Genomic DNA, 27,018 nt, shown 5'->3' on the forward strand with positions numbered 1-27,018 from the left:
CTCTCAGGGGAAGCGTTTGTGGAAAAACTACACTTCCCATAATACCCCGCGCGGGTCTTATTTCCGGTCCTGCGCGGTTTCTGGAGCGGATTGGAACCCGGAGTCAGGATTCACTAAATGTGTAGACGTTTGGAAAACAGGTAATGACTTTATGCTAAACTTGTGAGGCGTTAATATTCAAACGCATTGGGCGAAATGCCCAGCTGCTTCTCAATCACGGGTGCAGGGGCAATGAAAAGTGTGAGCGGAGCGAGTTTCTGGTGCTTTGCGCTTTCAAACGCTCTGGCTCCAGATGAGCGCTGCGTCTCCATTCCATCCGCCATGCCGATTGTTCTTTGTTACATTTGCATTGCTGAAAGAGAGCGAGCGCAGCCTGAGATCGGAGTTAAAACCCGGCTACAGTTTGAAATCTTCCCAAATCACGGATTCTGTCCGTATTGTACTCTTTCCCCGGCTGCTTACAGGCGTTTCATGCACGGACTGCTCCCTGCTCTGCGTTGATAATGAACGTCATTTGTTGTGACTGTTGATCTTGGGAGCATCAACAAAATCTGTTGCACTGTGTAAATGGGCTCTGCTGACTGACAGCAATGCGATGAATACGAAGTTATAATGGGAAAGTGCATGTAGATGTGTGTTGACAATGTGTTTGCATTGTGACCTCAAGGACTTGCAATTTTATAACGTATAATAATGATATACATACTAGACAAGTGCATATTTTTAGTCTGGATGTATAAAGTTATATTCAAAGATATATGAAAAACCCAGTTCGTACCACAAATGACTTAAATAAACCTTATGTGGTGTAATAAAAAGTTAAAATGTCTAGGATTTGTAATAATAAAACTTTTTTAAAAAGACATGTTAGCTTGTTTGACTTAGTCGTTTATTATTATACGTTTACGAAGTAATTTATTCATTACTGAATAGTTACACAACCTGGTATTTTTTTTTAGTTATTGTAAAGTTTTTGGTAACACGTTACAGTAAGGTTCATTAGTTATAGTCAAACCAAAAATTATTCAGACACCAGATATAATTTTTAATATTTTTAAACTAGTGGGTGCAGGACACTATAGTTCATTTATGTAAGTGAGGATAGCAAAATAAAGTAAAACGACATATTATACCCAAAAATTCTTCATACAGTGGACTACCAGAAAAAATGTTAAAAATTTGGGACCAAAAATTATTCAAACCTGACCATAAATTGCTAATTTTTTCACCACAGACTGAACGAAATTAAGCATCGCTTGGTAATTAGTCAACAAAGTATTGATAGTTGTGTAAATATTGTCATACTAACAGTTGTCTGAATTTTGGATTGATTCTAATGCATTACATACCTTTTTATCAAAGTTATCTGACATAATCAAGATGAATTTTTTTCTGACACAGTTTAATTCTGAGTTCTTGCCATTTTAACAATTTTCTAAACTACAGCGAATAAACTGTGATAATGTGGGAAATGTTGAAGCTGTATGAATAAACTTTGGTTTGATTGTAACTACTTTAGTTAACATGAACTAAGAATGATTAGTTAATGTTAATTTCAACATTTACTAATGCGTTTTAAGAATCAAAAGTTGTGTTTGTTAATATAAGTTAATGCACTGTGAAATAACATGAATTAACAATGAACGACTGTATTTAACATTAACAGATGAATAAATACTGTTATAAATGTATTGTTCATTGTTTGTTCGTGTTAGTTAATACATGAACTAACATTAACTAATGGAACCTTATTGTAAAGTGTTACAACTTGAATACAAGTCTTATTAGATTTATATTTAAAATTGTAATGTAATTAGTATATTTATCTACTTTTAATTATCAATTAATGTAATGAAAATTATTGTTACAGGTGTTAAAATTAATGTACATATTTTATGCATCATCTCTAGGGTGTCAGAATGGCAGAGCAGACACCAGATGAGTTTATTTGTAAGTATGCAACTATAATCTCACATGTGTTCATGAATATGCATGCAACATTATTGTAATATTGCAATATAGTATTGCCGCTGTCAAGCTTTTTTTTTGTAGTGTCCTTGTTTTATTCAAGCACATGGCGTAATATGTGCATGTGACTGTTCTTCCTGCAGGGTGTGAGGACTGCGGGCAGTACCATGACTCTGAGTGTCCTGAGCTGGGGCCTGTCGTCACGGTGAAGGACTCATTTGTTTTGAGTCGGGCACGGTGAGTAGACATGAGTGGATTTTGGCCAAATACCCTTGGAGTGTACTGACCGCAATTAGATGCCCATATGTTCCAGATATCGACTCTGTCTTGTGTTCATTTCCAGTGTTTTATTTGACAATAACAGTTTATATTGTGAAATATTATTAAAATTTAAAACGAATGTTTTCTGCTAATACATTGAAAAATGTAATGTATTCCTGTAATGTAAAGCTGAATTTTCAGCATCATTACTTCAGTCTTCATTGTCACATGATCCTTCAGAAATCCTTCTAATATTCTGATTGGATTCTAATAATTTCTCATTATTGTCAATGCTCCAGGTCATCTTTACCAGACAGCTTGGAGATCAGGTTGGCTGAGGAGGGGCAAGAAGGTGTATTTGTGCTTCGACGGCTGGTTAAGAGGACTCGATTTGGCCCGTTTGAGGCCAAGAGGGTTCCGAGCCTTCAAACTGAGGGGGCATTTCCTTTAAAGGTAAACAATAAACCATTAACATGCCACTCCTATCAAAATTGGCCTGTACTTAATGTTTTCTCTATCCTAGATATTTCAAAAGGACAGCTCGGTGGTGTGTTTTGACTCGTCCAATGAAGACGACTGTAACTGGATGATGTTGGTTCGGCCCGCCACAGACCACAAACACCAGAATCTGACGGCCTACCAGCAAGATGATGACATATACTTTAATACATCACAGGTACATTAATACCACACTTCTGTCATGTCTGTGCCATTCATAGCACTTTGGTTACATAGTGAAGAAAATATTAATGATATAATATCATGACAATCATTTTGGTGGGAATTAATGTAAACACAGATATCGGATTGCAGTCGTGTCTAATTTTAATGTAAATAGGCAGGCTAAATAATCAGATATGGTCAAAAGATCGGATCTGTGCATTAAGACTTGCAGTGCAAACACAGTCTTCTCTCATTTGCTCTATCTCAGGATGTCCTGCCTGGAACAGAGCTTAGAGTCTGGTATGGAGCTTTTTATGCCAAAAAAATGGATCGGCCTGTTCTTAGGCCACCTGTACTTCCACCTCCACCAGGTATGTGTGCTTTAAAGTCTGTGCAGTGTTTAGTATACTTTTACTGGATGAAGTAATTCATCGTTTTGCCTCTTCAGAAATGGTGACCAACAAACCTGGAGTCCCTCTGTTGGCAAAGGGACCACCAACAGAGACTCTTCCTGTCCCGGACCAGCTGCTGTGCCAAACCTCTGCACCTGCTGCAGACCCACCTGTCCAGCAGGTTGCAGAGGTTTTATCCCAAAACAACACAGCCAACATCGCCCCCACACAACAAGAGCCAACCAGAAAACAAGGCAGGCCTCGTCGAACAAAAGGACAGAAACCTGCGCCGAGTGGAACAGGTGATTCTAGTCAAGGTGAGGATTTTAAGAGGTATGACCTGAAAAGTAGTTCATTGGTTAGTTCACTCCTGAATTAAAATGTCCTGATAATTTACTCACCCCCATGTCATCCAAGATGTTCCTTCTTTCTTCAGTTGAAAAGAAATTAAGGTTTTTGAGGAAAAAACTCCAGGATTTTTCTCCATATAGTGGACTTCAATGGGGATCAGCGGATTGAAGGTCCAAATTGCAGTTTCAATGCAGCTTCAAAAGGGCTCTACATCACCCCAGCGGAATAAGGGTCTTGTCTAGCAAAACGATCTGTCATTTTCTAATAAAAAAAAAACATTTGATATACTTTTTTTTTTGTTACCACAAATGCATGTCTTGCACTAGCTCTGCAATGCACATCTAGTTCTTTGTTTGTGCACTTCAGTGCGAAAAGGTAGCGTTTTCTCCTTCAACCTCAAAATCGCCCAACATCGTTGTTTTACCTTTTTTCGGTTTTTGGCTTTCTTTGATTTCGTTGATGCCCATTGAAGTCCACTATATGGAGAAAAATCCTGGAATGTTTTCCTAAAAAACCTTCATTTCTTTTCAACTGAAGAAAGAAAGACATGAACGTCTTGGATGACATGGGGGTGAGTAAATTATCATGAAATTTAAATTCGGGAGTGAAATAATTCTTTAAAAGACATTTCAAAAAAGTAACCCTTGAAAAATTTGAAATGTTTGAATGAGCTTTATCTTCACACCTCCCGTCTAGTAGAAGCCCCTGTTCCTGTGTCCAGTGAGCAGCCTCTCATTACTGTAGCTCCTGATGTTCCCCTTTCTGTACTGAATGTCCAAGAGGTGGTTGCCGGAGACGGCCCGCCACACAAAACAGCTCGGATGACACGCTCTCCCATCTCTGCTGGGAAGTAAGGACAACTTTTACAATTCCTTTATGTCACATCCTATGAATTTTAAAGCACATACACTACTGTTTAAAAATTGGGGTTAGTTTTTTTTTTTTTTTTAAAGAAATTCAGTAGGGATGCATTAAAATGATCAGAAGAAAGACATTTATAAATTTACAAAAGACGCCTATTTCAAATAAAAGCTGTTCGTTTTCACAAATATATTAAGTAGCACAATTGTTTTTAACATTAACAATAAGAAATGTTTCTTGAGCAGCTAATCAGCATATTAGAATGACTGAAGTAATGATACAAAAAATTCAGCTTTGCCATCACAGGAATAAGTTACATTTTATAAATATTAGAATAGAAAATAGTTTAATAAATGCAGCCTTGGTGAGCATAGTGTAATTTCACTTTTTTCATTAATCAATTCTTTATCCTATTTTTCTGTTAGACCTGGTATGAGGAAGCGATCTCTGCGGCAGGGAGGCGATCATAAAAGAGTTTACCAGTGCTGCCTCTGCAGTAAGGTGTTTCAGAACAGCAGCAACCTCAACCGACACATCCGTTCTCACGGTAACTCTCCCAGCATCCATTAGAGGTGCCATATGCTGAATAATTTGGTGTCATGTGCTTTATTGTTAATCTAAACTCTTTAATTCGTTTACAGGGGATAAATGTTTTAAGTGTGACGAGTGTGACAAGATGTTTAGTCGAAAAGAAAGTCTTAAACAGCATATATCGTACAAACACAGCAAGAATGAGGTATGCACGTTTAACCAATTACTTCTTATTTACTGATTTAATAAAATACATATTTAAAGATGGCTAGATGCATTGATTTGACATGAATCTGTTTTTTTTTTAATGTTGTATCTGTGTATGTTTTTTTAAGCCTGATATAGAGTATAGATACAAATGTTCGACCTGTGAGAAATCCTTCCGAGTGGAAAATGCCTTAAGATTTCATAACTGCAGGACAGGTAAAGAAGAAATTACATGCATTTACATACAATTATATACGGAAGATACATTGTATGGGTCAAAATTATCAATTTTTCTTTTATGCCAAAAATCAAAAGGATATTAAGTAAAGATCGTGTTCCATGAAGGTATTTGGTAAATTTCCTGCCATAAATATATGTGACCCTTGACTACAAAACCAGTCTTAAGTAGCACTGGTATATTTGTTGCAATAGCCAAAAATACATTGTATGGGTTAAATTATATGCCAAAAATCATTAGGATATTAAGTAAAGATCATGTTCCATGAAGATATTTTGTAAATTTCTTACTGTAAATATATCAAAACTTAATTTTTGATTAGTAATATGCATTGCTAAGAACTTCATTTGGACAACTTGAAAGGCGATTTTCTCAATATTTCGATTTTTTTGCACCCTCAGATTCCAAATATTCAAATAGCTGTATCTCGGCCAAATATTGTCCTATCCTAACAAACCATACATCAATGGAAATCATATTTGTTCAGATTATATATAAAACATACCAAATTAATTAAGATATTATATAACGAAAAGTTCATAATAATTTTACAATTTAAGCTTATCTTTGACTTGATTAATAAAACACAGTTCAGAAATGTATTGTCCAAATGTATTGTATTAATAAAATCTGTATTTGACATGCGCTGTATCTGTTTCATATGTTCTTCTCTTTTTGCAGATGACAAAACGTTCCAGTGTGAGATTTGCTCAAGGTTTTTCTCCACTAACAGTAATTTGTCCAAGCACAAAAAGAAACATGGAGAGAAACTTTACGCGTGTGAAATCTGCAATAAGATGTTCTACCGCAAAGATGTCATGCAGGATCACCAGAGGCGGCATGTTGTTGGTGAGTTATTACTGCGTCAACTAATTTATTTAGCATACTTAAAAAAAAAATAGCGTATGTAAAATATCTATGACGTATTTTTAAAAGTGAAAAATGTCAGGTAAAGTCTGTTTATCTAATCAGTAAATAAGCACAACCACTGAACAGATGGTTCTTGCACATCTGTTCTCTATTTCTAAGCCTCATTAACTTTCTTTGCCCTTCGGTTTAAGCAAAGATCATCAACCATTATGTCACTTCCTCTGCGTGTGCACTAATGGCTTCCACCACCCATTGCTTTTCCACAGGCCCGAAGCACATGAAACGAGAGGAGCTTGAAGCAAATGGAGAGGAGGGAAGCAAATACAGGAAGGAGCCTTCGGCATGCCCCATTTGTGGAAAGGTGGCTTTCAGTAATACCAAATATTTTCATATCGGATCTGTGCAAAGTTGAATAAAAAATTAACATCTTTTTTCAAGGTGTTTTCCTGTCGGAGTAACATGAACAAACACTTACTAACCCACGGGGACAAGAAATACACCTGCGAGATCTGCGGCCGCAAGTTCTTCCGTGTGGATGTGCTGAGAGACCACATTCATGTACACTTTAAGGTGAGGAATAGTAGAGTACAACACTTTTTTTATTATCAAATAGCCTCTTCAAAAGGGAACCCTCGTTTCTTAATACTGTGTGTGGTTACCTGGATGATCTACGACTGTTTTTTTTTTGTTTAGTGATAGTTGTTCATGAGTCCCTTGTTTGTTCTGAACAGTTAAACTGAGCGGTGTTCTTCAGAAAAATCCTCCCGGTCTTGCAGATTCTTCAGTTTTCCAGCATCTTTTGCATATTTTAACCCTTTCCAGCAGTGACTGTATGATTTTGAGACCCATCTTTTTACACTGAGGACAACTGAGGGGCTCAAACACACTATTAAAAAAAGGTTTAAGCATTCACTGATGCTCCAGAAGGAAACATGATAAATTAAGAGCCGGGGGGTGAAAACTTTTGAACAGGATGAAGATGTCCAAATTTTTTTTTTTTTATTTTGTAGAAATATCATTTTTTCCATTTAGTACTGCCCTTCGGAAGCAATTCAAATTTGAATTGGTGATTTATTTGTGATGTTGTACTTCTAATTGAGTTCCAAAATGCATATTTTTTCAGGACATCGCCTTAATGGACGAGCAGGAGAGAGAGGACTTTATTAAGAAGATTGGCATCTCTATGGAGGAGAGTGATGACAGCTCTGATGAGGAAGATGAGAAGAATGATCCTGAACATCACAAATACAGCTGCAAGAAATGTCAGGTAAACTGCCATTGTTGATTAAATATAGTGTCTGTTCTGAAATCTTGAAATCTTCACTTATTTAATGCCTAATATTTTTTTTTTCTTTTATTGTTGCAAATTAGAGTAATATGTCTATTCCAAGTAAATTACAGTAAAGATCTAGATAAAAAATATTCAATGTATGTTTTGCTATTTTTTTTTATTTTAATTTACACTACTATTCAAATTTTTTTTTAAAGAAGTCTCTTATGAGACAGTTAATCAAAGTTGCATTTATTTGAGCAAAAATATGGAAAAAAAACAGTAATATTATGAAATATTATTGCAATTTAAAATAGTAGTTTGCTATTTTAATATACTTTAAAACATCATTTATTCCTGTGATGCAAAGCTGAATTTTTAGCAGCATTACTCCAGTCTTCAGTGTCTCATGATCCTTCAGAAATTATTCTAATATGCTGATTTATTATACATTTTATATATATGTATAGCAGTTTATATATGTAACAGTTAATATAATGTATGTCAGGATTCTTTGATGAATAAAAAGTAAAAAAGAACAGCATTTATTTAAAAAAGAAATGTTTTGTTATAATACAATACCATTCAAATGTTTGGAAGAAATTAATCTTTTTCAGCAGCGATGTGTTGAATTAATAAGAAGTGGTGGTAAAATATTTCTGTTTTGAATAAATACTGTTCTTTTTATTTATTTTAAGAATCTTGAAAATCCTGAAGTATCACAGATTTAATAAAATTAAAAAATTAAAAAAATTAACCAGCAAAACCTGTTTCCAACATTAATAAATCAGTAATAGAGTAATTCAGCTTTGCGTCACATGAATGAATTAAATTTTACAGCATATTAAAATAGAAATTGTAATAAATACAATTGTAAATTGTAACAATATTTCACAATATTGCTGTTTTTTCTGTATTTTTGATTTAACAGCTAAATAATGATTCATTTCGATCTTCATGACATTGCTTAATTTTATATTCTGAATATATTTATTTCCTTATTATTTATTTATGTTAATTTCATGAACATTCTTCCTCTCCCTGGGAACTTCATCAGGTGACATTCGCCAAGGGTCGTGACTACTTGAAACACATAATGGACATGCATAAGGAAAAAGGTTACAACTGCACCATGTGTAACCGCCGTTTTGCTCTGAAGGCCACTTACAACGCTCACTTGGTCATCCACCGAGACCACCTACCCGATCCTTCAGTGCAGAAGTACGACAGAGCTTTTACACGCAGACGGTAACTTCATGAGGCTTCTTTTTGTAGCTAAATTCCACTACATTCTTTGCAGATATATTCATCCGTGTGACATGTGCGGACGGATCTTCAACAGCATTGGCAACCTGGAAAGGCACAAAATCATCCACACAGGTGTGTCTAATATTACAAATATAGTACACGGGTAGAAAGGAGTGTAGTGTAATTACTTTAAATTTAAATAGAAGACATAGTTAAAAATTATAGACCCTATGGCTGCTGCAGGAGTGAAGAGCCATTGTTGTGAACAGTGTGGAAAGTCTTTCGCCAGGAAAGACATGTTAAAAGAACATCTGAGAGTCCATGACAATGTCAGAGACTTCCTGTGTGCAGAGTGTGGGAAAGGTATGGATACTTATCCTTGCATACAAATATGAAACACTATGGCTTAATTTTAATCATAAATGATTGCAGAATCAACACATTTACATGATGAGTACATATATTTGTCTGTCTTCCAGGCATGAAGACGAAACACGCTCTACGGCATCATATGAAGCTGCACAAGGGAATTAAAGAATACGAATGTAAAGAGTGTAACCGCAAATTTGCCCAGAAAGTCAACATGCTGAAGCATTACAAAAGACACACAGGTGAGGAACTTAAAGGGGACATCAGATGACCATTTTCCACAAGTTGGTATGTTTTTTTTAGGGTCTTCATGAAATATCTGCAACATACTTTGGTTAAAATTCCTCAATGGTCGTGTAAAACAACACCCTTTTTAGCTTGTCAAAAACAGCTCTGTTTTTAGCGACCCATTTTGGTGCATGTCTCTTTAAATGATAATGAACTACAGCTTACTCCACCCTTTTCTTCCTTTTTTTTTTGTATTTGGTGTCCAACTACAAAACACCTGCATTGCTCACGAGACATTGTTGTCATTCTAGACGTACTATAATGTTACATATGATACATATTACAAAACAAATATAATTATAAAAATTTAAAATATAATAATGTCTTCCCTTAGGCACAAAGGACTTCATGTGTGAACTGTGCGGGAAGACGTTTAGTGAGAGAAACACAATGGAGACGCACAAGCTTATACATACAGGTACAGTTTGCCGAAATATTATACAGAGTTTGTTTTAGTTACAGTAAAACTCATAACTATAACTGTTTCTGTTTTGCAGTTGGAAAGACGTTTTCTTGCTCCGTCTGTGATAAGAAGTATGTGACGCAGTATATGCTGCAGAAACACATGCAGTTGACCCACGAGAAGGTGGAGGCTCAGAGCTGCCACCTGTGTGGCACCAAAGTCTCCACGCGCGCCTCGATGAACCGCCACATGCGCCGCAAACACCCCGAGGTGAGAAACTACCACATATATTTTTAGAAAAAGGCTGACAAGAAGAGGCTTGGTCGACCAAAATTTTATTAGTCGCTTAGTCGCAAAAAAAGAAAAATCCACAGGAAGTGGTGAAGTCATGCAGTTTGTGACAAACAGATCGTTACCGGCTGGTCTTTGTGGTAATATAGTACATCGGGCAGGACATCTAAACGCTCACCTGTCATTCATCAACCTCAAATATAGCTTTTTAATCTGAAAGACGTATGTAGTAGCAACTTTACATGGCAGCACAATCTAATGTGAAGTTAGCCTAGAAAAAATGTGTGCTATTGAAGTGTCTGTGCTGAATAGTAGTGTGCTTACTGCGTGACAGATGGAGGCGCCAGTGTGGTCATTTTCTCTTAAAATACTAATTTTTGTTCATACAGATAAAAGTAATATATCTTTCGAATCTGTTTGCGTGCACTCACAATAACAACAAAACGTTGTGCTTTTGTAAAATAATGAAAGCGCAGGATGCACTTTCTGCCATCTCGGTCTCTTGAACTTGAACGTGTCACTTTGAAACTCTGTGTATACTGTGACAGACATGAAAAATATATCTGTATAGGCTATGTAGGCAATTAAAAGCTCATTATTATGATTTATATGGTTTATTAATGAACGTGCCACTAATACGTGCGACTAATGCTTAAAATGAACGACTGTTAGACAACCAGAAAAATCTTTAGTCAAGGGCAGCCCTAATAATTACGATTATGAAAATATGACTTCTAATTGCATAAATATAGGTGTAAAAAAATAGCATTAAATAATTGTAATAACTATAGTTCATATATTGTATATTGATAAATATTTTTTATACATTTAAAACATTTTATGCATTTATTTATGCATTTTAAATATTTAAACTTAATAAATAAACGATGCATTTTTCAAAATGTTCATTTTCTAATTTTGATCAAATAAATTATGTTTTGTTGTGTAAATCACATGCTTTTTTTAGTCAATAAAATACTGTCACTTTTGATCAATTGAATGCGTTCTTGCTGAATAAAAGTATTAATTTATAAACATTTGAATGGTAGACTATCACAGTTTCCACAATATAATATAAAGTATCTTAAATTGTAAATAAAAACTATTTAATATTGTAATATGTAATATTTCACAATATTACAGTTTTTATATTATTTTAGTGAAAATTATGTGCTATTTTAGTCAGTAAAATGACTATGAAATGACAAAATATTTGACTGAATTTAAAGGACCTTTTTGATCAGATCTTTAATGATTTTGAGCTTTTGGAAACCTAGATGGCTAAGTTTCATTTGATCTCAGCAGATTGTAACAGTACGATTGGGCGACTTTGATCTTCAGGAGCCATCAACAGTCGACGCCTCCACAATCAGTATTTCACAGGTTTGTCTTTTAACAGCCTGTATTGCATGATGATAGACAGAGGATGAAAATTAACGGAGGATAGTGTTGCATGAGAGACATTTGAATGTGTTTTTTCATGATTTGGTTGCTGTCATTCTCGCTGTTGTTCAGCCCTCTCTGACTCTGGAGAAAGGCTCTCTCACTGGAGAAAAAGTTTCCAGGAACTCCAATCCCACCAAGAAGAGGGCAAAACACCTGCCTCATGAGCCTGAGCTGTCTGATTCAGACGAGTACGCTGACTTCACCAGCAAAACCACTGAGTTCTCCACCACTGTGGGAGATGAAACCAACTCTGCTGTGCAGAGCATTCAACAGGTTTGTTCCATCAGTAATCATTTCCAGACATTTTGCAACATGAAGTCAACATGAAATAAAAATCAACCCTATAAAGTGTTTTTTCATATTGGTGGCACTAAATGTAAACAATGCTACTAAACCGAACAAAACTCACATATTTTGCTGATTATTGCTGCTGAAAATGGTCAATTATTGTCATGTTTTTGGGCTGTACTAATCGGTCGGACTGGGAAAAAAATTTGGAGTATTATAGACTGCCAAAAGTTATAACAAATCAAAGAGAAGAGTGCAAAAAACTGTCTGAGGAACAAAAGTCGTTAGTGGCTGGCCAAACTGAACCAGGATTTCCAAGGCAAGAATTTTAAAAACATTTGTGTTTGTTCTTATCATTTTAGTCAGGTATGTGAAATATTAATTAATTAATACTGCTCGTATGTTTCTTTACCATTTATTAATTTTAGTTTGTCAAAATATTGCACCCTTTCCTGCTTACTAAGTCCTTCTCTATATGATTTAACAGCTTCCACATGTTTTTTTTCATGGTTTAGACGGCATAAATTAGCATAACGGATTCAAACAACATATTCAGCAGTACATTAACCGTTTATGTATTTTGTTTATGCAAATTAGTTAACTAATTTAAGATGTTATATTATTTTGTCTGAACAAATTAAAAATTAAACCCTTATTTAAATGCTTATTTAATTTAATTTAGGTATCATAACATATTATACAGTATAAAATTTATTTTTTTTAAATATTAATTTTGAGATTTGATAAAGATTTCCTTTTACAGTGATTTGAAATGAATATTAAAAAATAATTTTATTTATTCCATTTATTGCTGAAACTGATAATTGACAGATAATGAAATTCTATACTATTTTGTCTAAATAACTCAAAAATGAAACACTCAAAAATGTATTTAAGCATCATAACTTATTAATATAGAGTAAAAAATGGATATTCAGTTTAACAGTGGTACTGAACTAAAATGTAAGTAAATTTATTAATACATAAATCTCTATTATAGGTCAATGTATGCAGTATATCCCTAGACCAAATCAATTCTTGATTGATAAAATCTTTTTTTTTTTTTTTTTTTATGGTCAAACATTTAGTTTCACTCAAATTTCAGACACAAAATAGCTTATGAATGCCATTCCATGGAAATAAAAGGTTGTTTATTTGATTTTAAAGGTCCACTGAAGTGCTTTGAAACATGCAGTATTATTCTTATATTGAATAATCTCCTCTGTCTAATGTACACACACAGGTGGTAGTGCTGGCTGACCCCAGCGCCCCTCCAGCCCCCTCCAGCTCGGTCAGTTTGACCAACATCACCGTGACCCCCATCACCACACCCGCTCCCGCCCAGTTCAGCAACCTGCAGCCTGTCGCTGTCGGCCACCTCGCTCCAAGCGATCGCCCCCTCACCCTGGACAGCTCCATCCTCACTGTGACATTTGATGCCGTCAGCGGATCAGCAATGCTTCACAACCGGCCGACGGATCTCCAGTCAGAGGCGGTGGGATCCACAGGGGCCGCGGCTCCACCAGTTGCGCATTTCATCAACCTCACTACCTTTGTCAACCCCATCTCACACCAACTGGAGCAGCCCGCTCTAACCTGGAGGCCCGTCGCACCGACCGACGGAACTCATGCGACCACTATAGACGAAACCCAGACAGACTCTCAGGCCTCTCAGCCAAATCCAGAACAGCCACAACCACTGCCAGAACAAAGGCATCAGATTCAGCCGCAAGTCACAGGACCTCCCCAACAACAGACCCCCACAGCACCACAGATGTTCAGCTACTGAGAAATGAAGCATGTGAAATAATTTATAGCTAAGGTCCCATTTTAGAAGATGGTTAAGAATTTGGACCAATATGATGGAAGGTTTTGTTATAAGGACTTTAAGGGCAGTGCAAGTCTTTTGTTTGAGTTTATTAAAAACCAGTGGACAATTTCAACAAATTATTACAATCCTGGAGGAGATTATCTTCTTTTTTATTTTTATTTTTGTTTTATTTTTTTTAAATGAATGCATGAAATATCTGATTATGATTTAAGGGGACCTTAGTTTTTCAAAATAATAATTATATTTGTTGTATGATGTCATGCCGTAGCACCTGTGGATTGATGATGTCAAAAAGAATGAACTGATGTAAATGTAATACATGGATAGATTGTATTGTAAGTGCTAACTGGAAATATTTTATATTTTTGTTTTCTTTTTTTAAGAAAATGGGTTGTCCTTCTAATAAATGCATGTATGGACTTGCCTCTGTGGTGCTGAACTTGTATTAATGTGTATATATATATATATATATATATGACTTTTTGTATAAAACCTTACATTTTATGCCAAATAATAATTATAATAATTATAATAATACTAATTATTATTATTATACTTAGAAATTTTATATATATATATATATATATATAGATAGATAGATAGATAGATTATTATTATTAAATATTATCATTACTATTATAAATTAGAAATTATTTTAAAAATGTGAAATTTTACATAATATAGATAGATAGATAGATAGATAGATACACAGACAGATGGATAGATTTTCAATGTATTTTTATAAATTATAAATTTAAATAAATCAGAAATTATATAATTATTCAGATTTTATAATGTTACAAAAGATTTATTTTTTAAATAATCACTGCAGTTTTCTATCAAAAATGTATCATGGTTACCACAAAAAATATTAAGCAGCACAGGTGTTTTCAACACTGATAATAATTAAAAAATGTTTTTTGTGCAGCAAATCAGCATACTTGAATGATTTCTGAAATAATGGCTGCTGAAAATTGAGGAATAATTCACATAAAAAAACACATGAATACAAACCTTAACCCACAGCGTCATAATAGTAATAATTACACTACCAGTCAAAAGTTTTTGAACAGTAAGTTCTTTGAAGTTTTTTAAAGAAGTCTTTTCTGCTCACCAAGCCTGCATTTATTTGATCCAAAGTACAGCAAAAATAGTACAATTATTTAAAAATATAATTACTATTTTAAATACTGTTTTTTTAAAAAACTGCTTTCTATTTGAATATATTTTAAAATGTAATTTATTCCTCTGATCAAATCTAAATCATAAGACTCCAGTCTTAAGTGTCACATGATCCTTCAGAAATTATTTTAATATGCTGATTTGCTATTCAAGAAACCTTTTATTATTATTATTATTATTATTATTATTATCAATATTTAAAACAGTTGAGTATTTTTTTAAATCAGCATTTATCTGAAATATTTTAAAATACTTAACTTTTTTGGTAAGGAAGATTAGAATTTAATACTTTAATTTAGCAAGGACGCTTTAAACTGATCAAGTCGTTCAATTTTGTTGTGAATAATCTTCTTCTATATTATTATATATGTGTGTTCATTTGACAGCGGAGATTGTGTAAATAAAACGACACCATAAGTCAAATGCAGTACATATAGAAAACAACCAACAGGTTTTTACGATTAAATAATAAGAAGGAAACAAAGCAAATATGTGACAGAATGAAAAAAATATTTCTAAATGCAATATTTATATCCTAAATTGTATTTAGGCCACTGATCAGATTTAGCGCTGGGTAACACGATCGCCAGCTTATATATATATATACTAAACGTATTTGTTAATTATTTACGATCCAAACTCAAAAAGCAGAATCTCACCTCGGGTCTAAACGAGTAGTTCAAGTTTTGCCGAGACTCCAAACCACTAGTGGCGCTAATAACACGAACGTTACCAACGTCATTCACTCAACGACGAAGGAGAGAGAATCTCGCGGCTGCGCGGTGGTGAGTAGACGTTTGTCACTAGATTCCGTATAATATAATTCATTCTATGAGAAAACAGCCCCATTTTGAGCTTTCATTACATAAACGTAATTTATATAACAACTTCTGCCATTTTCAATACATTTACAGGGGACTGTCGCCGAAAGACTGTGAAGTTTGACCCACAAGCATAGTCAGTAAAGACCACGGTTATGTGTTGCAGCAGTCCAGCTGCCAGCGAGTCACTGGAGTGAAGTGGAAACTAAGTGCGACTCGAGTTACAGAAAAGAGAGAAAGACAGATCTGCAGCCAGTCTCCGAGTCTGTTTGCTTGTTTCAGGAGTGATAACGTGGCACAAATCTCGCCAAGATGGAGTTTGCAGCGATCTTTGCACTATCGCTACTGATAGGTGCGCTCGTTGTGTTAGTGGCCGTTGCCGTTGGCAGACAGAAAGACGAATTATCCGAGCAGAACGAACAGAAGAAAGACACCAGTGCACCGGGTAAGTGTGTCTTTCTTGGACACCTGCCATCAACATGAAGTTTTGATGTTGATTTCTTGTCACTAAAATAACGATATTTCAAATTGGTTTATTTTTATGTGTTAAACTAGCTTTTTTTATGTCGTGTCTTCATAATCAAACTGCTGGATAATGTTACAGTGGAGGAAAATGTAGCGAAGGCTTCTTCCAAAAAGCAGAAGCAGCAACAGCGCCCCCGCAAGGAGAAACCGCAGCAGCACACATTCTCTCACAAACTACTGGCTTCCTCTCTGAAGGTGAGTCTTGCAGAAATTTCAACGATATAGTAAACACATGACGTCATTTACTGTCAGAGCATGTTACAATAAAGAATTTATAATGTTACGTGAGATTTCTTTTTCAAATAAATGCTGCAATTTTCTATTAATCAAAAATGCATCATGGTTTCCACAAAAATATTAAGCAGCACAGGTGTTTTTAACATTGATAATAATAAAAATCAGCATATGCAGCAAATCAGCATACTTGTATGATTTCTGAAGTAATGGCTGCTGAAAATTGAGGAATAAATTACATTAAAAACACATGAATACGAACCTTAACCCACAGTTTCATAATAGTTATAATTACACTACCAGTCAAAAGTTTTTGAACAGTAAGACCTTTAAAGTTTTTTTCAGAGAAATGAAAAGCATGGAAATATTAATACACAGGACTTTTAAAAAGATATATTAATATACAGGAATCTTAACATTTGAAATAGGACCATATAAACATATAAATAGTCTTTGAACAGTAACATTTTTAATGTTTTTAAATAAGTCTTTTCTGCTCACCAAGCCTGCATTTTTGATCCAAAGTACAGCAAAAATAGTACAATTATTTAAAAATATAATTACTATTTTAAATACTGTTTTTTTAAAAAAAAAAATGCTTTCTATTTGAATATATTTTAAAATGTAATTTATTCCTCTGATCAAAACTAAATCATAAGACTCCAGTCTTAAGTGTCACATGATCCTTCAGAAATTATTTTAATATGCTGATTTGCTGTTCAAGAAACCTTTTTTTATTATTATTATTATTATTATTATTATTATTATCAATATTTAAAACAATTGAGTATTTTTTTTTATTAGCATTTATCTGAAATATTTTTTAAATATTTATTAACTTTTTTTGGTAAGGAAGATTAGAATTTAATACTTTTATTTAGCAAGGACGCTTTATATTGATCAAGTCATTTAATTTTGTTGTGTTTTCTATATTATTATATATGTGTGTTCAAAATGGCTGCTGAAAATTGAGGAATAAATTACATTAAAAACATATATATGAACCTGAACCCTCTGCTGCATAATGGTTATAATTACACTACCAGTCAAAAGTTTGTGAACAGTAAAATTTGTAATTTTTTTTTTTTAAAGAAGTCTCTTCAGTTCACCAAGTCTGCATTTATTTGATCCAAAGTACAGCAAAAACTGTAAACTTTTGAAATATTTTTACTATTAAAAATAAGTGCTTTCTACTTGAATGTTGAACATTTGAATATTGAACATTTTCAGCATCATTACTCCAGTTTTTAGTGTCACATGATTCTTTAGAAATCATTCTAATATGCTGAGTTGTTGTTCAACAAACATTTTTATCACTGTCAATATTTAAAACGGATGCAGTACATTTTTTTTTTCAGGATTCTTCTTTTTCAGGATGATTAGAGAGATCCAAATATCAGCATTTATCTGAAAAAAAATCTAACATTATACACTATACTGTTCAAAAGCTTGAAGTCAGTATAATTATTTATTTATTCATTTATTTTTGGGGAAAAAAATATAGAAATCAATACTTTTATTTCGCAAGGATGCTTTACATTGATCAAGAGCGATGATTTAAAAAAATAATGTTACAAAAGATTTCTATTTCAGATAAATACTGTTTTCTGAACTTTTTATTCATTAAAAAAACTTGAAAAAATTCTACGCAGCTGTTTTCAACATAGTAATATTAATAATAAAATGTTTAAAAAATAATCAAATTTTTGAACAGCAAATCATAATAATAAAATAATTTCTGAAGGATCATGTGACTGGAGAAATGATGCTAAAAATTCAGCTTTGAAATCACAGGAATAAATAACATTTTAAAATATATTTAAATAGAAAACAGTTATTTTAAATAGTCGAAATATTTCAACATTTTACTGTTTGTGCTGTACTTTGGATCAAATACATGCAGGCTTGGTGAGCAGAAGAGACTTATTTAAAAACATTAAAAATGTTACTGTTCAAAGACTATTTATATGTTTATATGGTCCTATTTCAAATGTTAAGATTCCTGTATATTAATATATCTTTTTAAAAGTCCTGTGTATTAATATTTCCATGCTTTTCATTTCTCTTTTCTAGAATCACAGTGGCAATGTCACCTGCCTGGATTTTAGTAGTAATGGCAAATACCTTGCGTCTTGCTCAGATGACCGTACCATCAGGATCTGGAGCACTAAAGACTTTCTGGACCGAGATCACAAGTGCTTGCGGGCCAACGTTGAGTTTGACCATGCCACACTCGTCCGCTTCAGCCCAGACTCTCGGTATGTTTTGTTTAATTTTAACACGTGGTTAAATATAACAGTTTTCTGTGACTATTATTGCTGCTGACTGGTACGTGTTTGTCCCTAGAGCGTTTATCACTTGGCTGTCTACTGGAGAGACCATTCGCATCTATAAGATGATTAAAAAGGATGATGGGACATTCAGTTTCAAAGCTGCCTCTGAGGATTTCCCTCAGAAACACAAAGGGATCGTTATGAATATCGGAATCGCAGAGACAGGTCAGTGGAGTCTAGTAATTAAATGCATCTGAGCTGTACTAAATGTGATGAACATTGGCTTAAGTAGTAATTTTATATTTGTTTTCAGGCAAATTTATAATGTCTGCCTCTGTGGACACCACCATTGTGATCTGGGATCTGAAGGGAGAGGTTTTAGCTACTATCAACACGAATCAGATGACCAACTCTTATGTTGCTGTGTCACCATGTGGAAGGTCAGTTCAATACAAGCAGCTCCTCTGTAGTTTTGAAACATCTAGTTTGTAAAGGGCCCATATCATATGTATTTTTTTATTTTCTATTAAAGTACACTTGTTATACAAATGTTTGTGAAATGTTTTTGCAGCAAAACGTCTACACATTTTCAATAGTCATAATAAGATTGATGCTGAAATGTGCCATACCAGTGGTAATGAAGAGTGTGGATGTAATGTAGATATAAATGAAATAGACTGAAAACCTCTATTTTCTTCCTTCTCATAAGGTTTGTTGCTTCCTGTGGCTTCACCCCTGATGTGAAGGTGTGGGAGGTTTGCTTTGCTAAATCAGGGGAGTTCAAAGAGGTCGCCCGTGCGTTTGACCTTAAGGGACACTCAGCTGGGGTTTACTCCTTTGATTTCTCCAATGACTCTCGGAGGCAAGATCATCTCATCTTTTACCATTGGGCATGCATATATATATATATATATATATATATATATGAAGAGTTCAGATGCAAAACCAGCCAAATCCATCTGACGTCTTTCTTTAAAAAATGCATTTTTATCAGGCTCAGATGTATAGGTTTCTATGTAAGTACCAGTACTTCTGATTGGGCTGAGGCTGATTTTTGACCGAGATGGCTTTTAGCTGGTTTTGCATCTGAACTCTTCATACACACACACAAATATATATATACATACATATATATATATATATATATATATATATATATATATATATATATATATATAACTAATTCATATCAATGAATACATAATCAGAAATGTAAAACGAATTCATATCAATAAATATATAATATATTAATATAAATAAAATGTAAAAAATTATTAATCAGTGCTATTTTAGTATTGTATATGTATATCTTTTACTAATTTTATTTTATTTTTAGTAATTATGTGCTTTTTCATTTTTATTATTTTAAATATTTATATTTAGCTTCAATTTATTTTTGTGTCAGTATTATTCCATTATTTCAGCAATTTTAGTGTGTCAAATTAAACTGTTGTTTCAGCCAGACGTTTTTGATCTAATATTTACATTATATTTTCTGTTTACATTTAGTATTTGTTAACAAAAATGGTACTGTTATTAATTAGTGAGCAGATATTTAATAACATGTTTAATCATTTTGTTACTTATAGAAGCCCATTTCCAACACTGAATAGAACATTTTTTATCTATTTTTAACTTTTTTTCTCACAATTGCAAGTTTGCCTTTCACAATTCTGACTTTTTTTCTCAGAATTATGAGATATAAACTTGCAAACTCAAATTGTCAGAAATGAGAGAAATAAAGTCAGCATATAAAAATGAAAAAAAGTATGAATCAGTTTTGTTTTAGTATTATATATACTATAGATCTATTAATATTTTGAATTCTTTTAAAAATGTGATTTTTATTTTAATTTTAGAAATGTTATGTGCTTTTGTATTATTATTATTATTATTATTATTATTATTATTTTTAGTTTTAGCCTTAGTTTTTACTTTATTTCAGGGTTTTTATTCAGTCATTTATTTTTAATTCAATTATATAACATTATTAAAGTGTGTTAATCATTTTGTTACTTATGGAAGCCCATTTTTGCCACTTAATAAAAAAAAAAAAAAAGGTTTTATCTTACAATTCTGACTTTTTTTTTTTTTACGCAGTTGTGAGTTTATGTCTAATTTTCACTTTTTTTTCAGAATTGAAATATAAACTTACAAGTGTGAGTTATAAAGTCAGAATTGCAAGATATAAACTCACAGTTCTGACTTTGAAGTTTATATCTCTTATAACGAAATTGAGTTTATATCTCAATTATGAGAAAAAAACATCAGAATTGTAATAAAAAAAATTCTTTTGAGAGACATAAACTTCAGTCTTCAGTCTAATTCAGTCTTCCCAGAGTAATTTAGGGATGTAAACTCGCAATTTCTAGAAAAAAAGGCAGAATTTTGAGATAAAGTGTCTCGGTTACCTATTTTTATTTTTTTTATTCAGTGGTGGAAACGAGCTTCCAACAAATTACTTGAGTCTGAACCTTGCAGAAACTTTGAAGTTTTTGAGTTTCGCTAGCTATATGTAAAACATTTCTGTCACTCCCTTTTACAGAATGGTGACCGTGTCCAAAGACGGCACATGGAAGCTGTGGGACACTGATGTGGAGTATAAGAAAAAGCAGGACCCATATTTGCTCCGGACCGTGCCATGTCAGGTGTCGGAAGGAAGCCGCATTGCCCTATCTCCCGATGGTCGTGTAGTAGCCATATCAAACGGTTGTGATATAGCCATGTACAATACCAGCACTGGTGAACTAGAGGAGGAGTTTCACGGGGTTCACAGCGAAGAGATAACCGACCTTAAGTTTGACATCAACAACCGTTTTCTAGTGAGTAGCGGGGACCGCGCCATTCGTGTTTTCCATAATGCAACCGGTTACCGTGCTGCCATCCAGGACATGAAGACCATGCTAAAGAAAGCCTCAAATGATGGAGTGAGACAGAGACTCCAGCAGCAGATAACAGATGCTCAGAATGCTCTGGACACAGTGCTGAATGCAGCAAAGAACTAAAAACTTTGATTTGTTTTCACTTGAAAACTAGTCTGTTTTTGGTTTCAAAATTAAGTTGCTTTAGCATGCTGATTTTATTGAATAAAATGGGAGTTTTTAAATGTTTGTCAATTACTTTGTTCCTTTTTCACTAATATTTCTACTACTTTTTCTACTCTTTGTGGCTTTAAAGGTGATGTTTACTCTTTACAGGGGAAATATAGTGACCTACAAAGGCAAAATACAGTCATACTCAAATAATAAATATTATATTATAATATTATATATATATATATATATACATATACACATATACACATATATACATATACATATATATATATATATATATATATATATATATACACATATACATATGTGTATATATATATATATATATATATATATATATATATATATCTGTTGAATATTTTTATTATTTTCCTTATTATTCCTTATTTCTCTAAATGAGCATAACTGAAGCAAACCTGTCTATCAAAAGACTAAAGGTTTTCATAATTGTTTTGCCTTTGCACTATATTATATTTTACTTTTTTATAATTATGTCTATTTATAGTTGTCTCTGCATACTGAGCTGGGAATATTTTATGATCAAAGAACCTTTAAGGAAGTACTATCAGCTATTTGGTATTAATTAATCGTATATAAAGTACGAACAATTAATAAAAAAATAATAAAAATACAAAGTATATTAACTTTTTTTTTTTTAAATAATATCGAAATGAAAAGCTCACATTTCTATCTTATTGCTGCCATTAAGCTTGATTAATTGAAATAACATAAAAGCCATTGTCTAAAATATTTCAACATTAAATTTAATAATTACAACACCCATTTTAAAATCTTAATGAATAAAAAAAAATAATTTTTAAAACGAACCCGTAAGACTTTTATTTTGAAATGAACTCTAACCTTTATGAGTTATATTAAAGCACTTGGGTTATAAATAAGTACGTATTTTAACATGATGGGTTTTTGCCATTGGTCGTTGAATGATATATATGACTAGTGTCTTTTTATCTTATAATAAAGTTAACATTAATTTAACAAACAAACATTACAGCAGCCACCTGTGCCCTCAATAAGTAGGTGGGATCTGTCAAGTAGCTCTGGAAAGTGGAGTCGTGAGTTCTCGCGATGCGAGATTTGCGAACCAGACTCCGAGACCGACACGATTCCAGTAAGAGTACCGATAAAATTCAGAAATGTCGGGTCGCTCGGTCCGCGCGGAGACCCGAAGCCGCGCTAAAGATGACATTAAGAAAGTGATGGCGGCTATCGAGAGAGTACGGAGGTGGTGAGTATAACAGACGGCGTCACGATACTTTCAAAGAGAGAAATGTTTTTCAAAAGAGAAACTTCAGTCGGAAAGGAGGAGGAGTTTTATAAGAGGATGCCGTTTGATTGACACAAGCGACAGCCAATGGCAGCGCACTTGTCTTTGTTTTCTTAAAGGACAAGTGGCAGAAAGAGGCGGGACTAGAGAGGACTTTTAAAAGGTTTCTTCATGTACTAAAGAAGCGCAGTGTGTAGGACTGTCAGTAACGTTAAATAAATAATACTATACTTTTTTTACTATTTGTTTGTGAAGTCTGGTATACATTCACTGGGCAGATGAGTAATCCAAACACATTCAATCAGGGTTTAGCCCAAGCACTTTTGTGATTGAAGTAAATGGGGATATTGGATAGGTTTCAACTCATCAACAAATGGACTTTGTAATCCCACATGTCCTAAAAAAGCAGCTCTTAGAGACGCCTTTAAACTTTCTCATCTGGAAACTTGATAAGTGCTTTTTTCTGCATGGTTGCGTTTTTAACATGGAAACTTGATAGAGCTTTCAAGTCATGTATATAGAAAACCTGTTACACAATTGCTCTATTTCAGGGAGAAGAAATGGGTCACAGTTGGAGATACATCATTAAGAATATTTAAATGGGTTCCTGTGGTGGACACAAAGGAGGTATGACGCATCGAAGATGTTGCAACGTTTCTCTTGACTTATCTGATTGTCCAAACTCCTTCACTGTATTTACTGTATCTGTTATCTGATATCTTTTAGAAGGACAAGAGCAAAGTGTCTGTGGGTGCTGAGATGCAACGAAAGAATTTTCCCACCGAGGAGACATCTGATAACTCCTGTTCTGTACTGTTAGATTTTCAAGGTAAACATTTGCATTGAGATTCAAGTTTTAAAGGCATAGTTGTTATTCCAGACCGATAGTTTTCTTTCCTTTATGGCAGATTCAAATCTTCTTTTCTCTCTTCTCAGATGACAACAGCAATCAGAGTTCTCTGTCAGACTCGTACCAGCATAAAGTAGCTGCAGACAGCAGCAATAACTCCAGTCCGCAGCCCAGTGAGCCGGTCAGCCCTGCACCTCAGAGTCTAGACTACCGTACAGATGACCCACAGCCACCCACCCTCGGCCAAGCAATCATGGAAGGTGAGACTCACACCTCGCAGTTTTCACTGAGTTTAATGTTAATCTCAGAGATGAGAGATTAGATTATTTATAATAATATTATACATTTCCAAGGGTATATCCAGTGTTTTATAAAGCTTGTAGGTAAATCTTGATTAAATATTTAGTCATATTAAAGGGATCATTTACTAAAAATGAAAATTCTGTCATTAATTACTCAACCACATGTCGTTCCAAACTTATAAGACCTTCGGTTATCTTCAGAACACAAATTAAGATATTTTTGATGAAATCCCAGAGGATTCTGTCCCTGTATAGACAGCAACACAAATGACACGTTCAAGCCCAGAAAGGTACTAAGGACATCGTTAAAATGTGGTTCAACCTTAATTTTATCAAGTTTGGAACGGCATGAGGGTAATTAATGACAAAATTTAACTTGAGATTTCACAGTATGTTGTTTGCCCTCTTCGTGTCACTGTGATTATGATCTGAACAAATGCATTATGCTTTTATCTGAAAAACTACACATTTCACAGAAGTTCACTGAGATCGTTTAGTCAGTTGACCCACTTTTAAAAATGATAACTTTTTTTTTTCTAGAGCCACTGCTGCAGTCAAGTGAGATTGCAGATGAGCCGCCAACACTGATCAAAGAAGATCTTTTACCCCTCACTGCACAGGTACAAAACCGTACAAAACAAGTCAGAGGTTCTACAATATAAAATATAAATGCTGGGATAGTTCCTCTACCTTGGGTTGTGCACCTTGCTAGCCTTAAAATGTATTATTTTTTACTGTATATCAGAAAAAAAACATAAATACACTACCAGTCAAAAGTATTTGAACAGGAAGGTTTTTAATGTTTTTTTGAAGAATTCTCTTTTGCTCACCAAGCCTGTATTTATTTGATCTACAGTACAGCAAAAACAGTAATATTTTGAAATATTTTTACTATTTAAAATTAAATGTTTTCTATTTGAATATATTTTAAAATGTTATTTATTCTTGTGATTTCAAAGCTGAATTTTTAGCATCATTACTTCAGTCATATGATCCTTCAGAAATCATTTTAATATTTTGACTTGCTGCAAAAATTATTTAATTATTATTATTATTATTATTATTATGTTGAAAACAGCTGAGTAATTTGTTGTTCAGATTTCTTTGATAAAATGTAAGTTCAGAAGAACAGCATTTATGCGAGATAGAAATCTTTTGTAACATTATAAATGTCTTTATCATCACTTTTGATCTAATTAAAGCTTGCTTAATAAAAGTATTCATTTCTATAATTAAAAAATATATATATATATATATATATATATATATATATATATACTGACTCCAAGCTTTTAAATAGTATAGTGTATAATGTTACAAAAGCTTTTTAGTTCAAATTAATGCTGATCTTTAGAGCTTTCTATTCATTAAATAATCCTGAAAAAATGTACTCAACTGTTTTAAAAATTGATAATAATAATAATGATAATAAGAAATGTTTCGTGAACAGCAAATCTGCATATTAGAATGATTTTTAAAAGATCATGTGACACTGAAAACTGGAGTAATGATGCTGAAAATCTAGCTTTGATCACAGGAATAAATTACATTTTAAAATTTATTACAATAGAAAGCAAAGTTATAATACAGTTATTTTAAATAGTAAATATATTTCTAAATTTTACAGTTTTTGCTCTACTTTGGATCAAATAAATGCAGGCTTGGTGAGCAGAACAGACTTCTAAAGTACAATATAAAATATTTAATTTATATATTTCATGTTATTTTCTTTAAATAATTCATTCTATTCTTCATTCATTCATTTTATTTAATTTTTTTATTTATTTTTCATTTTTTTATTTTTATATATATTTATATAACCCCCAAAACCTTTGTGCTAGTGAAATTAATTACTAATTACTAATTAACTGTTCCTTTTTCTCTGAGTACAGGAGGATGAGGACAGCTGTGGAGCCCCACCACTTAAAAGAATCTGTACCGAGCAGGTCTCGGTCATCCAGGCGGCCCCTCTTAGCTAACATACACACACACAGACGTACACACACACTGTACACTGGGCATTGATAATCAGCCAGACTGATCACTGACCTTCCTAGAACTGCTGCAAAAGACACAATATGGACCAGACATCAAAAAAGCACTATATTTATTATAGCATGGGTTGGCTTTAAAACATTTTAGATTTACAAATCTTTGCTTTCCCTTTGTAACTCCCACAATATGCTTCCGTTCAGGTCATGTCAGGATTACTGTTCATTTTTGAGGAATCTCTGAATCTGTCACTAATTCTGACATCACATGAATAAAGCATTAATTCAACGTTTATAGGCCAAAACCAAAAAAAGCCGGACTATTAACTTGACATTCCTGTTTACAGGGAGAATGAATGAATGTACTATCACTATAAAGCCCTTCTTGTTGAAATTGCTGTTACAGTTATTATAATGCTAATAGTTTTATTTTATCGTCAGTGGAATGTGATGCTTGTTAAAAAAGAAAGCCATAAATTAATTTCATGTTGACTGAAGGCTTAGCCAAGTTTTGAAATAAATATCCTGTAAAACAAAGACAAAAAGTGAGTTAAATGTCAAGGGTACTTGAAATATAATTTAATACATCATGCTTTTATGCACAAATAATCTTATTAGACCACACCATTCCCTTTTACTCAAAACAATGACTCAGCATGCCGAACGTCTTCAATCAAATGCTGTAAGTTTACATGCAGATTGAAATGAAGTCTTTAAGTCATG

The 27,018-nt window shown here is 33.4% G+C and overlaps 3 protein-coding genes across 8 annotated transcripts in view; all 3 read left to right on the forward strand.

Moving 5' to 3' along the window:
* Positions 1-72: 72 nt before the first annotated feature.
* Positions 73-14,200, forward strand: prdm15 (PR domain containing 15). Of its 6 annotated transcripts, none has more exons than XM_051121901.1 (24): positions 73-140; positions 1,911-1,950; positions 2,112-2,205; positions 2,529-2,682; positions 2,753-2,905; positions 3,161-3,263; positions 3,341-3,601; positions 4,332-4,485; positions 4,922-5,043; positions 5,138-5,232; positions 5,363-5,450; positions 6,154-6,321; positions 6,609-6,703; positions 6,781-6,912; positions 7,466-7,609; positions 8,670-8,833; positions 8,913-8,992; positions 9,086-9,223; positions 9,340-9,471; positions 9,852-9,935; positions 10,015-10,190; positions 11,514-11,594; positions 11,727-11,930; positions 13,189-14,200. In XM_051121901.1, exons 2-24 carry the CDS (start codon positions 1,920-1,922, stop codon positions 13,732-13,734), a joined length of 3,399 nt encoding a protein of 1,132 aa, XP_050977858.1. In that variant the 5' UTR covers positions 73-140; positions 1,911-1,919; the 3' UTR covers positions 13,735-14,200. The 6 variants fall into 6 exon arrangements, with proteins under 6 accessions (XP_050977858.1, XP_050977859.1, XP_050977861.1 ...); XM_051121902.1 differs by having other exon boundaries at positions 11,517-11,594; XM_051121904.1 differs by having other exon boundaries at positions 9,104-9,223.
* A 1,448-nt stretch (positions 14,201-15,648) lies between these two features.
* Positions 15,649-21,921, forward strand: tbl2 (transducin beta like 2). The gene is made up of 8 exons (XM_051120221.1): positions 15,649-15,743; positions 15,873-16,224; positions 16,384-16,499; positions 18,612-18,796; positions 18,885-19,036; positions 19,125-19,251; positions 19,521-19,673; positions 21,357-21,921. Exons 2-8 carry the CDS (start codon positions 16,092-16,094, stop codon positions 21,814-21,816), a joined length of 1,326 nt encoding a protein of 441 aa, XP_050976178.1. The 5' UTR covers positions 15,649-15,743; positions 15,873-16,091; the 3' UTR covers positions 21,817-21,921.
* A 1,025-nt stretch (positions 21,922-22,946) lies between these two features.
* bcl7ba (BAF chromatin remodeling complex subunit BCL7B a) overlaps positions 22,947-27,018 on the forward strand; it is a 4,339-nt gene continuing 267 nt past the window's right edge. The window contains exons 1-6 of the mRNA XM_051120201.1: positions 22,947-23,113; positions 23,704-23,779; positions 23,879-23,981; positions 24,089-24,262; positions 24,845-24,924; positions 26,197-27,018. The exon at positions 26,197-27,018 is cut by the window's right edge and continues 267 nt beyond it. Of these exons, the coding sequence (XP_050976158.1) occupies positions 23,022-23,113; positions 23,704-23,779; positions 23,879-23,981; positions 24,089-24,262; positions 24,845-24,924; positions 26,197-26,283 (612 nt within the window). The 5' untranslated portion in view covers positions 22,947-23,021 and the 3' untranslated portion in view covers positions 26,284-27,018. The remainder of the gene's footprint in view (positions 23,114-23,703; positions 23,780-23,878; positions 23,982-24,088; positions 24,263-24,844; positions 24,925-26,196) is intronic.

Source organism: Labeo rohita, chromosome 10 (genome assembly GCF_022985175.1).
Source record: "Labeo rohita strain BAU-BD-2019 chromosome 10, IGBB_LRoh.1.0, whole genome shotgun sequence".
In the NCBI taxonomy this organism is placed as follows: Eukaryota; Metazoa; Chordata; class Actinopteri; order Cypriniformes; family Cyprinidae; genus Labeo; species Labeo rohita.